This window comes from Oryx dammah, unplaced genomic scaffold (assembly GCF_014754425.2).
Source record: "Oryx dammah isolate SB20612 unplaced genomic scaffold, SCBI_Odam_1.1 HiC_scaffold_25, whole genome shotgun sequence".
Classification (NCBI taxonomy): Eukaryota; Metazoa; Chordata; class Mammalia; order Artiodactyla; family Bovidae; genus Oryx; species Oryx dammah.
The window spans coordinates 74,625,041-74,639,583 of NW_024070209.1; the positions used below are offsets into that span (position 1 = coordinate 74,625,041).

At 52.1% G+C, this 14,543-nt stretch overlaps 1 protein-coding gene across 2 annotated transcripts in view; it reads right to left on the reverse strand.

The window, feature by feature from the left end:
- The window catches only part of KLHL29 (kelch like family member 29), a 237,734-nt gene that overhangs the window by 181,689 nt on the left and 41,502 nt on the right, over positions 1–14,543 (reverse strand). The window contains exon 1 of one of the 2 annotated variants that reach the window (XM_040224541.1): positions 2,664–2,995. The exons of the other annotated variant lie outside the window; for it this stretch is intronic. Within the exon in view, the coding sequence (XP_040080475.1) occupies positions 2,664–2,729 (66 nt within the window). The 5' untranslated portion in view covers positions 2,730–2,995. Of the gene's footprint in view, positions 1–2,663; positions 2,996–14,543 lie in introns of those variants that run through there. 2 annotated transcript variants of the gene reach the window in all.

The window sequence follows — 14,543 nt, forward strand, 5'->3', positions numbered from 1 at the left end:
GGTGGAGGACCAGCCGTGGGAGGCACAACGGGAAGGGTGTGCTAGCTCCTCCTCTTGGTGGCAAGGCCATGGGAGGACAAACACTGTCACTAATTGCAGAGTAGCCACTGGGAGAGGACTTGAGACACCAGACGGCTCTGGATCAGGGCTCCAGAGCCAGGCTCATCTGTTTTTTAGCTGTGAGACCACGCAGCATTAATCACTCAGCCTCAGTTTGTTCTTCCCTTAAATGGGACACTGCACGGGGGATCACGCCAGATCTGTGGGGAAGAGAGGGGTCCTGGGAATGCACGTGCGCCTAGGAGTTCTTCCCAAAAGTAAATACATGTATGGCTATTTGCAATATGGGTTGAGGAAATAGCCTTCCCTCTGAGCTCTTTCCTCATTGATCGAGGGTTAATAGCATGACATTATTAGTTTAATTTCACAGTCTAATCAGTTTCCTGCATTATTGATTGGAGGACTTGGAGCAATTGCAATTTTGTAAAACTCTTGGCTGAGGGAATAAGGCTAGGAGGCTCTCAAGCTCGCAGGGCCACACAAGGGAGTGCCTGGCCTCAGCACTCAGCTGACCCAACAGGGGCCACACCATCCACAGGTAAACTGCTGTCCACTGCTGGACCATGCGGAGGATCAGCGCATCCAAACCCCACAGAGACTACGACCCAGCATCAGAAGTGGAGACCAGCCTCGGAGAAAGCCCCTCTCCCAGGCAACACTGGAGCCCAAATCCACCTCGAATGCCATTCTGAGCCCCCAGCCGGCCTGGGGCTTCATTGTTAAACACCCCCAGTCAGCAGGGCCCCATCTGTGCAATGGAATTTTTTTTTTGTCACTTTTTCAAATCAGAATAGAAACAATTTTTAGTCTATAATTATCATTTCTTTTCTCAACAGACAAATGTTTCCTTTTAAATTGTAGGGCGGAAAAAGCAAAGAACAACATTTTAAACCAAAAAGAAAGACTAAAATTAATTTCCTCTTTACAGAAAAATAAAATACAACAGCTCGAAGAAGCCAGGTTTTTCTTTTTCCCAAAAGAGCAACAAAAGCAACAGTGCATTCACTGCCAGCACTAATGCCCGTTTTTAAGAGGCAAGTCCTTGAGGGGTAGTGGTGATAAAGTCTGCACACCTGTCTCTGGGGTCAGGCCTTGGACTTTGATCTCTTGGAGGAGGCTGGGCTGTTCCTAACACCGGAGATCACTTGGGATGAATCATTCGAAGCCCCTGGATCAGAGAGCCAACTCAGAACACAGGATCTCAGGAGTCAGGGTCAAGGCCTGGGGTTGACCAGTTGGCCCTCAGTTTCCTCATCTCTGAGATGGGAGTTTACATTTTCCATTTACATCTTACAGACTTGTTAGGAGGATCCTCTGGGCAAAGTGCTTTGTGACTGAAGCATTGAACAAATCCTACTGCTTTCACCATGTAGCTGAGACTAATCAGACCCACCATTAAGAAAGAAAGCCCCGCTCAGATGCTTCCTCTGCCAGCGAGCTCCTCTGTCCACCTGGAAAAGCCAGGTGGCTTTTCCCGGGTCTCCACCACATTCTGGCCCGCACGCTTGGCCAGCGTGCAGCCGGAGATCTATGAACAGATCTATGAACAGAAACTCTCAGTGCCAGGTTTGGATGGGGGAGAAGCAGTCTGCCTTTGAGATGCTGAAAGCAGTTCACTGTGGCTGGTACAGAGCCTATTCCGGTGAGGAAGTGGTTTCCTCTGGGTGAGGAGAGTCAAATAATTCCCTAGTCCATGTTAAGGAGTCTGATTTCAGAATCGGCCAATGGAGAGTGAAGACAGCTCAACTCTCCTGGAACAGGGCTGCCCCCAAGCCCACCCTCCAGCCTCCTCAACAAAGAAGGGGGCACAGTTCACATCCACCAACGTGCTCTCCCAGTTCAGTGTGGTGACTGCTGACTCCACACTCGTTTCTCGGTGTAAACCCCTTCAGGGTCTTGCCATTACTCAGGGCTGTGCTGGTTAAGGTTTAACTGCCGGTTCTGGCAGCAGTGGGGGACAAAACAACAGAACCAGCTAGACCCTGGCTCCTAGCGTTTGTGAATCTCTGTCGAATAAACATTCCTACTTCAATTTCAAGCTACCAACAGGATGTCACTAAATGGAGAGCTGGGCTCTTGGGAGTCACCAAGCTTGCCGGAGCTCATCACACACACCAGACTGGATGGGGTGTGGAGGTTGGGGCCACAAAGATACTGCTCCAAGGCTGCTGCTCTGTGACCAGGAAGACCTCATGCCATCACGCAGCAGGGAGCAGAGCTGGCCAGCACACCACTGCTCCCCATCTCTCCCTACTCTGATCCGCAGTGGCTTTGATCCATCAGATCACGTCCAAGCAGCTCACCTGGCATCCAAGGCTTTTTGCACCAGGCACCACCTCAGCATGCACTCCAGGCTCTTGTCCCTCTGTCCCCACAAAGCCCCCTGAGCCAGCCTTGCTGTCTCCTCATGGTTCCCGGTCACACCTGGGATGATCCTGCTCACCAGGTTCCCTCTGCCTGGCACACCTCCCTCCCACCCCCACCCCACTGCACTCCCTGATCAAACCCTGCCTGAGCTCTTCTTCTGATAGACCCCAGCTCTCCGCATCTGTTGGCAGTGAACCCCGAGTGCACCCAGCACTCCCCGGCCTGATGGCACTCACTGTGCACCTTCCTGGTGGACCAAGGACTCTGGGCTTGCTGTTGCTCAATGGATCCGCACTCCTCATGGTGGGCTCCTGATTCAAGGTTCTTCCTGCCTGATGTTAGTCTGACCTTTGAAAACTCCCTCTCAAGGAAGCAGAGGAGGCCGAGCCTTAGTGTCCAATGTCTGTGCTTCCAATTACAAAACGACCACGGGCCCAAAGACTCACTTGCCACAGCCGGGCAAGGCTGGAGAGATGGCTGGTTTCCACAGGGAGGGAGCTTAGTGGCTGCCCCGGCCGCAGAGAGACTCTTGTGGCAGAACAGGCAGGGCCTTGTGGCAGAGACACTAGATCCCTATAATGACCCCAAACAGGTGGAAAAAGGCAACTGGGTGTTCTGCACACCTGATAGCTTTCTAAAAATAGGCGGTGGGCCCTGGCTCCGCAGGCTGGCCTCTGGGTAGGGGCAGGGGCAGGGGCTGGTGGCTATTTGATCACTAAACTTCAGAGGAGTGAGGCAAGTTTCAGCTGGTTTTTTACCTTGCCCTCCCCGCCAGGCTGAAGCCAGACATGCAAGCTTGGCCCTGGGGTCCTGGGCTTGCCCATCACCTCCTGCATAGCCCTGCCCCATCGCCTGGGGAAGGACGAAGGCGGACTGGCCAGGGCAGATGCCAGCAGGCTCCAGGCACCGTTTCTTCTTGGCCAGGCGACCCGGGCACAGAGACATTCTCCTCAAACCAAGGCGCTGACAGCATCGAACAGAAATGTCATGGTCTGAAGCCACGTGGCGTAGGAGGAAGCAAGAAAAGAAGAGAGGAATTCTCCGGGCTGAGCCCCAGAGGTCTCCTCTGTGGGGCCATGCAGAGGGGCAAGCGGTGGGCAGAGGAACAAAGGGAGCACTCTTTTCTTTCGGGGGCGCCTTCTGCAGTTCCTCAGCGCCGTCTCCTCTGGTCCCTCCCCCCTCCTCCGTGTCTAGACGGAATACTCCTGGCAGCCTTAAGTCGTGCATTTGGCCTCTGCTCCCCAGGGCCAGCGCTGTGGCTGCACCTGGGTGCTCTGCTGGCTCAGGGAAAACTTTTAAAAACAAATCCCACCAAAGAATCTAAAAAAGAGTGAGTAGATGTATATGGATAACTGGTTCATTTTGCTGTACAGCAGAAACTAACACAACGTTGTAAATCAACTATATTGCAGTAAAAATTAATTAAAAAAAATCCCACTCATTAAAAGGCACAGTGTGGATTCTCAGAGCCCAGAATGCCAGCATATTCTGGCGATCACTAAGTCACCCAGCTGAGAACCAGTCTGAGAAGGTTAACGTGAAACATTATAGGGACTAAAATTACTTCCAAGAAAGATCCCTGGTGAATATAAGCTGTCCCCCTCACTGACCCCACACAGTTGGAATACCACCTTTCTAATCCTTTTAGTGAGAGGCAAGGAAACTGGGAGGCCTGTGGTTTCCTGGAACATTTTCATACCAGGGTGCTCCTCTCCCTGTGAAGTCCTTCGGAGACTCTTTTAAGCACGATTTTCTTACCGGGTCTTGGGAGGGATACAGAGCATTTCTTATTCTGAAAATACTGGCAAGGCCAGCAAAGGAATGGAGCAGATAGAACCAGAGGGATTCTCGACACTGCCTGTCCTCCTGATGGCCCCCAGCCCATCTCAGCCCCCAGTCCCTTTTGACCCTAAGCCCCCCTCTCCTGGCTGAAGACCACAAGCGTGCTTCCCCTCACTCTCCGTACCAAGATCATATTGCTGAAATGTGATGCTTGGCCCGCTGACCCGCCAGCCGCGCGGCCACCCTCGCACCAGGGCCCCGCGACCCCCCACGCACAAGCCGTGAACGTCTATCACTCTGACTCTAGCGGCAGCCCCGCCGTGCCCCTTGGCACCTCTTACGCGTCCCGGGTGGGTCAGTGTCTCCTGTTTCCTCAGCCCGTCTGAGCACCCATTTCTGCACGGAGCTCAGGCGGGCCCGGCTGGCACCCATGCCACCTCAGTGTCCTCTGCCTTCCTGGCCGGCTCGGGGCTTGGAGGAGTGGAAAGAGATGGGGATCTGGGCACTGAGGAGCTGGGCACTGTGTTTGGGCAGGTGCTGCCACTCCCTGGCATATGCATGAGATGGGGAGCATGTCACATCACCTCACCCACTCTCTGGCATCACTTCCTTCTCTGCAAAATGGGAAGAATTGGAGCCACTCTACCTACCTCACGGAGGTGTTGCTGGGAGCCAAAGAAATGCCAGGTGGGGAAGAAATTTGGAAGAGTGCTAGTCAAAAAGTTCATTGTCGTTACAGAGCAGGGCTGAAGGTGTCCAGGCCAGCTCCCCCAAGGGACAGCGAATCCTTTCTTTACGAGATGAGTTCTTACTTCAAGGTTCCTGTTCCCTCTTTGCTGACAGGAACTGCAGGATCCTTGCCAAGTCCAAGCAGTACAAAGAGCAAATAATCACTTGGATGAGAGAAGCCTGTTGAAATGAGTCTTTGTTGGGCACAAGGTTCGGCTGACAGCTTGGCCCGAAAATCAGCACAGTGAATCAGCTCATTGGCTCTCACAGGGAGATGGACTCAGCTAGATTCTGACGTTTCACAGTTCCCACTATGCACCCTGCTCACAGTAGGGATTCAGACAACATTTGTTGAGCTGATTACCGCAGAGGCAGCTGGAAGTGTGAGAGGGCGAAGCCTTGTCCATTCAAATTGGAGACTCACTTGGTAACTCGAGGCAAGGAGAAAATCCAAAATCAGACAGGACTTGAGGCTGTAGCGGGTGGGGCTGTTCATTCTGCAGCCTTATAGCTGAAAGGGATGTCGGGGGGTAGGGGAGCAGGGGGAGGGTGGAATTAACATACTTACTATATTATGTTGCAGCAGTGATAAGACTAAAATTTAGGATTTTCTTAATGAGACTCCTGCATTCACTGGTTTTCCTTATCAGCACTGGCAAGAACCATAGTTTAGCATTTCTGTCCTCTGCTTTAGAATGGAGGAAGGATCACGGGAGGGATTTGAAAACTTGCTCCGGAGAATAACTGTATGCACCCTTTTAGCTCTCCCAGAGGAATGCAAGCCCTCTGCCCCTGGTCCTCCCCAGATGCCCTGAGCTCTGGATCCAGGCGACAAGCTTTCCCAGTTTGGAGTTTGTGGAATGAAATGCACATTGGGGCTGGGGGGGGAACCAGTGGAAGTTAGAATGCCAGGCAGTCCGAAGTGCCTCTGCCCTCTCTCTCCTGCCCTACGCTCGGGAAACCGTCCTCCTTTCCCACCAAGTGTTCATAACCACCCCTGAGGGGCAGGTACCCGGGTTCTAACACTAGGCTCTGAGACAGCTCTAATGCCTGCCACGGGGTCAGCTCTTTAAGGACCATGATCAGGACAGTGACAAGGTCAAGGCCACACCGCAAGTCCTCACATCTATGTGGCACTAGCTGCTTCTGGGGGGTGGCGGGAGCAGAGCCACATACCCCTTTAACAGGTGTGCAGCCTGGTGCTTAGAGATGGTAGCTTGTATTACCTAGAGAGAGCTGACACTGGAGTCAGCTGAGGGTCCAGATTTAAGGCTGGGGTTGGAGGAGACCAGACCCCCTCCCCAGGGTCTGGGCTTCAGGTTCCTCCTCTTGCACTCCAGGACCTTGGATCCCCTGGAAGCAGCCAGCCCACTCTCCAGGGGGACCTGAAAGGCTTGCCTCACCTTCACATACCACCCACTTGGTTGACTATCCAAGCCTGCAAAAAAGCATATCTTTTTTCTGCAAAAAAGCATTTTTAAAAATCAGATTTCAAAACGGTGAAAATTCCAGTCCACCCAGAAATGAGGAAGAACCATCCTTCCTTTATCTCCAACATAGCCACAAGTCAAGAACCTTAGAACAAGCAAAGTGGATGGCTGTGTAATGCAGAAGTTCCCTGGTCACAGGACAATCCCAGCATCCTTGTTTGTAGCCTATGAATGCTTCCTCTGCACATGGTTCGAACAAGCAGATCCTCAGCAGGTGAGGGAGTGCTGCTGCCTCAGGTAAGACAGGGAGCAGAGCAAGTTTGATGGGTCAGAATGAGAAGAGAGGCAGAAATGTGGAGAACAGGGGCACAACCTAGGCAAGCACAGCAGCCTTGGGGCCTTCAGTTCAGGCACAAATCTAACTGCTTCCATGGGCTGGACCCCAGAGCATCATGGCATCACTGCAGACTAAAAGATATTCTTAAAGCCACAGAGTTTGGAATTCAACAGAGCCTGCGTCCTGACTCTGACATTTATCATCTATGTATCCTTGAGCAGTTGGCTTGAGCTCTTGGAGCCTCTGTCTCCTCCTAAGCAGTGGGAGCATCCACTCTCAGCTGTGGGGAGATGACTGCTGTCTGGTGCTTCGAGGACCCTGCGTGGGCCATGCAGAAACTATGCACTAATGTGCAACAGGCCTGGGAAGAGTGGAGTGTGTGAGCCCGCCCTTCAGAAGGATTTACCCAACGTGGTTAAGATGGAAAGTTAGGGTTTCACTGGGGGTGAAAGTGGCAAAGAGAAGCCCCAGAGGAGAGCAAGAGGAAGCATGGGTGGGCATGAAGACAGGCATCTGTGTCCATCACTTATGGGTGCCAGGCCCTGCATGAGGTGCTTGATGTGTGACCGGATTCCATCCTCCCACCTGGGCTGTACCTCTTACAAAACTCCACTTTACAGATGAAGGAGCTCATACAGGAGTGAAGACACTTTCCTACTTTAGGAAGCTGGGTCAGTGGGATTCAAATACAGATTTATCTGGGTGCAAAGCCAGTTTCTCAACCCCTACCAGGCACAGGGAGGAAGTGGGGTGGGAGGATGCTGAGCTTCACAGAAAGCCTATGGGGGGCAGGGGGAGGCATTTGCCGACACCTGGGAGGAGGTAGAGGCAGAGAGGAGCAGCCGCTGGGCCTGAGTCCACCACCCAACTGGTGAACAGGCGAAAAAGGCAGGTGGCATGGACAGCGGCAGTGCACCAGGGAGAATGCCTGATCCCCAAACTCCTGTGACGCCTGAGTGTCAGTCCTGCCCAAGGTTTGTGATCTTTTTGTAAAATTAATTAGTTAATTATTTTTGGTTGCACTGGGTCTCTGTTGCGGCATGATGGCTTTTTCTTTAGTTCCGGTGTGCAGGCTGCTCATTGCAGTGGCTTCTCTTACCCAGTGGCTGCAGAATCTTGCAGCAGGGATCGAACTGGTATCCCCTTCATTGTCAGGTGGATTCTTAACCACTGGACCACCAGGGAAGTCCTGTGACATGTTTGAGGGGAGAGCAAGTCCACTTGGAAACTTCCAACACACGAACCTCTTAGCTCCAAGGCTGCTCTATAAAAGCCCTTTCTCTTCCTCCTGCAGGTAGGGCCAGACAGGAAGTCTCAGGCCCACAGCCTTCTCCAGGGGTCCTTCTGGGTTGCAGAAAGAAGGGTCATCTGGGGGAGCCCCCTGCTTAGCTCCTTCCTTCACTACACACCCCAGCCCCAGGATTCTTGACCCAGATGGCTGACAGAGAAGAGGACAGATCGAATCCTCCATCATAAACTCTTCTAATTCTCATCACCTGGATTGTATATCCAGCAAAGAAACATACCTACAAAGAAAATGCTGGCATGAGGGAGAGAAACCTTTGTAAAATGCTGGCAGTGATCAAAATTTGTATCCAGAGAAAAATAATAATTGTGAAAACCTATATACAGCCTGAACTCTAGTTTATGATAATGTAACATTTCCAGCAATAATATTCGGGGAGGAAAGAGACATGAAAATGAACTGAACTTTATTCGGGGACCTCATTTCTATGAGTCCCGTTCCTTTTGCTAAAATATGAAAATCTCTATAATGAGGATTTGTGTTGTCCTAAGGAAAAAAAATGTGTGAAAAATTGACCTTACTAGCATGGGAAAACTTTTATATTCTATAATACAGAAGTTTGTTTCCCTTAAGAGTGGAGGTATGTAAATAGCTCACTGAAAGAAAAGATGTGTAATTAATCACCAGCGTCTACGCTTCCCAGTGCACTCTTGATGGACTCATGGTCTCCTCAGGATCCAGGGAACAGAAGTCAGGGCAGTGACCTGGCCTTGACCGCCAGCAAGGGGTGGGGGGTATGCTGGAGAGTGCACTCTTTGGATTCTAGCACATGCAAACAGGCATGCTTTGTCCTCTCCCCATCACCCACATCCAAGGCTTTAATAGGCTTTACATGGTCATTGAATCAGAGAAGGGCAGGCTGAAAGGCCCCTGCAGGCTTCTCTCCCCCCCAGCTCTTCCATTTCACAGATTAGGGCTCTGAGGTCCTGGGAGGCACAGGCACTTGGCCTAGATGCCATGAACTGCAGAGGCAGAGCTTGAGAAAGTCACCACAATGCACAGCCTCACCCAGTACCCAGTTCCGAGGGAGGGGGGGGGTCTGGCACTCCCTGGGCTGAAGTGTGTTTGATGGAGAGCTTTGCCCTCCCCTGGAGTGGCCGCTGATCCCCTTTAATGAGACGTAAAGGCCTTAAGCTCCATTCTGCATCTCCCTAACCCAGTTTTTCTCCCAGGTGGTTTTTAAAATTTATTATTTTTTCTTTCTTGGTTGTGGCATGTGGGATCTTAGCTCCCTGACCAGGGATCGAACCCATCCATCTTGCACTGGAAGCTCAGAGTCTCAACCACTGGACCAGCAGGGAAGTCCCTTGAAAGGTGACGTGGTTTGTTTGGCCCTCAGGTAGGGTGACACCCTGGTCCTGTCATGGGGCTGGCCTGGGCTGGCTGGGTGCTGAGCAGCTGTCCAGAGGCCATGGCCCACTGGTCATCAGGGAGTTAACAGAAGGCATTATCTGGGGCTCAGCTAGAAGGTGGGAATGCCCTAGGCCAGGAGGAGGGGGAGGTTTGGGGAGAGGTCAGGGGACAGGGGCCCTGAGGATCTCAAAGACTGAGGAGGTGCGAGCAGGAGCTTGCTACAAACAGGGTCCTGGATGTAGCTTTGGGGATGGACGGAAGAGGCCTGATGGCAGGGCAGGAGCAGGGCGTGAGGTCGGCTGACCCAGGGTGGGGGTCCATCCGTCCCCCTGGGCAACTGCAGGTCCCCCCAGAGCCTCTGCGCACAGGATGCTGGGAGCCTCTAAACAGCCCTGGGCCCTGAAAACCCATCTCAGGGCACTGTGCGCAGGACCCCCGAGATGAGCTCCTAGTTCACTTGCTGTCTGCTGGCACTGGCCCTCGCTGGGCTCAGAGGCGAGGCCTCTCCCTGCACCCAGGAGCCACTAATCAAAGAAAACGTGGCTCTTGGAGCTGAAGGGGATGGGACACTTTGATTTCCATCCTGCTCTTAGCATCTCAGCTCCACACACCACCCAGGGTCACTCTCTTGGGGCACAGTTGGTGGATCCAGGAGGGGGCAGGAGAGGAGAGGGGAACAGCTGTGGGTGGGGCGGGACTGAGCTGGGAGTGACCGCGGAGGGCAGTCTGTTCCCAGGGCCCAGGATCACAGCCATGGGTTGGGTGGGCAGCTCTGGCTGGGCGTGAGAGCAGGGCACAGACAGTGCCTGGTGGGGGCTAAGAGGTTTTCCAGTCTCCGGTGCAGAGGGTGCCAAGGTGCAGAGCACGGCACTCCAGGAGGGTTGAGCTGGGGGCTGGGTCTGGGGGGAGCCCACCCAGGGATGGAGGAGACGGAGTGAGGCAGTGAAGTTCCGTTAGGAGGGAAATGGAAACTACGAGTCTGGTATCCACTCTGTCTGCATGTTGAAGAGATGCGAGAAGAACTTGGAAAGGCTGATAATTTCAAATTTTCTATATATTGAGTTCTTTTTAAAAATTTCTGTCAATCTGCTCATCTTGCTAAGTTTAAAGAAAAAAGAAGTCTGCAGATGGCAGGCCCCTGGACTAGAAGAGACAAGCTAAGAAAGGGTGCTACTCGCCTTGCCCCTCGGACACCAGAGCACAGGAGACATGCCCAGCACACTCTGCACGTCTCCTCCCTGTGGGCCCTGTGACCTCAGACCCACGAGGCAGCTGAACTGGGATGGACAGAGGCATGGCAGTCCCCAGAACCCCAGCCCACTCTGCCTCTTGCTCCCTAAAGCCCTACCATCCACTATGCTCAGAGCCATAGGTGTGGATGCTCGTAGGTGAGGAGACCAGGCCCTGCTGCCTCACCCGAGACCAGACCGTAAAGGCCTGGGAAGCGGGGGTCCTGTGTACTAATTCCTCCCCAGCTTGCCCAGGGCCCAAGCCAGGCCCCGACCAGAGTCCTGGTAGATTTACTGATTGGCCAACTGACCCAGGATCTACCCACTTCCCAGGCCCTGGCTTATAAACAGCTTGAGTCCTAAAAAGTCCACTGGAGATCTGCGGTTGGTAACTCACATTGTATTTGCCTGCAGAGTCAAAGCTGTCTGTGATCATGGGCCTGTCTGGCTCCACCACGGAGGCCGAGATCATAATCTAGCTCGCTGAGGGAATCAAAGCCCAGGTCTGCCCCGGGGGAGGTAGTGGGGAGGCTGGGTGGGTGGAAGAAAAGAGGGAAGAGGTCCCCCTTGTTTCTTGGTGCTGGTGATGAGTTTGGCCAGTTTTGCATTCATATGTGTGTGTGTGTGTAAGTGAACTAAAGGTAGACTTGTTGAAATCAACAAATCTGAAAACAGTGACACTTGGCCTTGATAAGTGCAATTGCCAGGCTGCATGCAGTGGGTACCTTGTGACCAGCAGCTCCCGGTCAGCCAGTAGCTGCCCACGGCCCTAGAAGCAAGGGTCTCCCAGAAGGGGGACCCTGCCTTGGCTTCTCTGCCCACTTCCTCTAATGCTCTGCTGGCCAGGCTGGACAGGACAGGAGGGATCCATATGTTACCTTGAATCCAAGTCCAGGAGTCTTGGAGTTATGCTAAGTGAAATAAACATGGATCTAAAGAGCACTTGGGGGCTTCCCTGATGGCCCAGTGGTAAAGCATCTGCCTGTCAATGCAGGAGATGCAGGTTCTACCCCTGATCCAGGAAGACCGCATCGGCCACAGAGCAACTAAGCCTGTGTGCACCACAACTGTTGAGTGTGTGCTCTAGAGGCCCTTCTCCTCAATAAGAGAGGCCACCTCAATGAGAAGCCCGCACACCACAACTAGAGCTTAGCTCCTATTCGCTGCAACTAGAGAAAAGCCTGCACAGCCGTGAAGACCCAGCCCAGTCAAGAATAAACAAAGAAATAAAATTATAAAAAAATAAAGAGCACGTGAAGGGCAGAGAGCTCATTTAAGCCCTGATTGACATGACTGCATGTTAGAGCAAGTTCATAGATGGTACTCAACAAAACCACACCCACAATAAAGGAATAAGTCAGAGAAAGACAAATACTGTATGATATCACTGATGTGTGGAATCTAAAACAACGCCACAAACTACTGGACATAACAAAAAAGAAGCAGACTCACAGATATAGAGAACAAACCAGCGGTTACCAGTGAGAAGAGAGGAGGTGGCGGGGCAAAAGAGGGGTTAGGGATGAAGAGACACAGACTAGTAGGTATAGATCAGCTGTAAGAATATATTGTACAGCATGGAGGATATAGCCAATATTGCATAGCCATAAATGGAGTATACCTTTAAATATTGTGAATCACTATACTGTACAACATACTATATTTCATTAATAATTTTAAGAATAAGAACACTAAGGGTAATGGGGGACCAGCTCTGTGTTGTTCAGCTCTGTGTCTGTGTCAGACCAGAGCTTATAGTTTGAGGCTTGCAACTGATCATTTACCTTGTCAAGAAAGCATGCTTGTGGGGGATAAATATCAGTCCTTAACATGAGGCCAGGCCTCTTCTGAGCTGGCTCACTTGGAGCCTCCATGAGAACACCTGCTCTGTGTTCAGATCCCGCTGGGGCTGCAGTCCTTGCCCCATGCAAGTGCTCAGGTCCTGGGGGAATAGGCTGGACAGACACCTGACGCCTGGGCTATGCAAGGAACTGTGCAGGGGTGCAGCGTCATTGAGGAGCCATCTGTGAACTTGCTCTAACTGCAGTCATGCACAATCAGGGCTTAACTTGAGCTGTCTGCCCTTCCCATGCTCTTTGAGCTTTAGTGCAAGTTCGATGTAGAACGACCCTTGCTATGGGCCAGATGTTGTGCCAGGGATGTTAGACAACTCAGTGTTTCTCCCTTTAAGTGGGGACAATCATAGTTTATTGTAACTGTTACACGAGTTATTCCAGGGGAAAACACGGGGAGCCATGAGGAACCCCAATGCCCATGGGCACAACTGGAGAAAGTCTTCCAGGGGAGATGGTGTCTGAGCTATTTCCAAATCGGGGAAGCCAGGGGGAGGTGGATGTTTTAGGCAGAGAAAACCACCTTAGTTATGAAAACAGAGGCAAGAAGCTGCTTAGTGTGTTGAGAATGGAGATGGGCTTGGGGTAAATGGTGCAAAACAGAAAAGGAGGAGGCAGGAGGTGAGGCGGCAGGCAGAAACCTAGACATAGCCCCCAAACACCAACTGGATCCTAGAGCACCAGGCGACTGGCAGGGGCTCCAGCTGAGAACAGCTAAAGGCAATGACAGTCGAGCTGTGGAAGAGGGAGAAAGTGGAGAAATAGAGTGAGATTTTGGTAAGACTTGGCAACTGACTGGCTGTTGAGTTCATTCACGAGAGTGCTCTGTGTGCTGAGCTACTGCTGGGGTGGAGGGGGGCGTGGTGTCTGGGATGAATCCCAGTTTTTAGGTTGGAAAGACTGGGGGATGGTGGTGAAATTCTACTGAGATTGAGAACATTGGAGGAGGAACCAGTCCGAGGATGACTTTGATGCAAGCCGAGGCATGTCAAGGCTGGGCGGGTTGTACCCAGGTGAGGTGAGCAGGATGGAGCCTTCCAGATGGGGGAGCCAACAGATTGAACACAGTGTGGACAGATGGAGTGTGGTCCATTCCAACCAAGGGAAAACTCGACCCTCTTCCAAGAGTCCAGATGTTGGAGTCATGAGGACGAAAGACCACCCACCATGCCCCAGACAAGGCCTCTCTCCCCAACAGGGTCTCAAAGAAATCAAGACACATCAGTGATCCACTGATTGACTGATTCGCTGAGTGTCTTGCATATTGAGATCCAGGCTTCATGGCCAAGTAGCTTCTTTTTCAATTTTGCAGACAGAGGCGCCAAGAATTCTGCGGCGTCTGGCCCTGGACCCCTGCTGTCAGGCCTCATTGATGACGCCGAGTGGGCACTTGTCAGGATGGGTAAGACTAAGGGAAGAAATCTGCCAGGGCGTCTGAGGCAATTTCCAGGGAAAACCATCTGCCCAGCTTCCTGTGGGGCTGCGGCCGTCTGCCCACCCCTTGCTCGGCTCCTGGAGGCCACTTCAGGCTCTCTGGTCTGGGGCACCATGGCTGCAAGGCCCCTGCTGCTTGTTGCCCTCCACTTTGGTCTCTGAAGGAGCCTAGAGGGTTCCAAGGCCAGGGAAAGTGGGAAGCCTGGTGCACCCACCGGTCCTCCGATGAAAAACAGGTGATTGCATTTCACACTCCTCCCAGGCTCCCCAAACCCACTCCCTGGCAGCATAATTACAGATGCCTTCCTCCTTACAAACCCTGCCTACGCGCTGCATAAAGGAATACAATTTCTGGCTGTCCAAATTACAAGAGACCATAATGCACAAAAGCAATAAACACAGGTTCTAACAGCAATCAGATACCACTTATCGTAAACAATGGTTTTTGTGATTTATTGCGTTTGAAGCAGGTTCAGCATTACTCCTTAGAAGATTTGGTTATTCTTGTTTTCAAGCAGAGTTGCCGGCAGCCAGCTGACGTCAGAAAAAATTGCTCAAGTGCGGCGGATTTTAAAAATAGGGCCAAGGAGGTGTTAGAATAATAATAATAGAAAAATCAGGGTGGCTGTAGGCTGATGTGAAAGTCTGAAGACAGGGCCATTT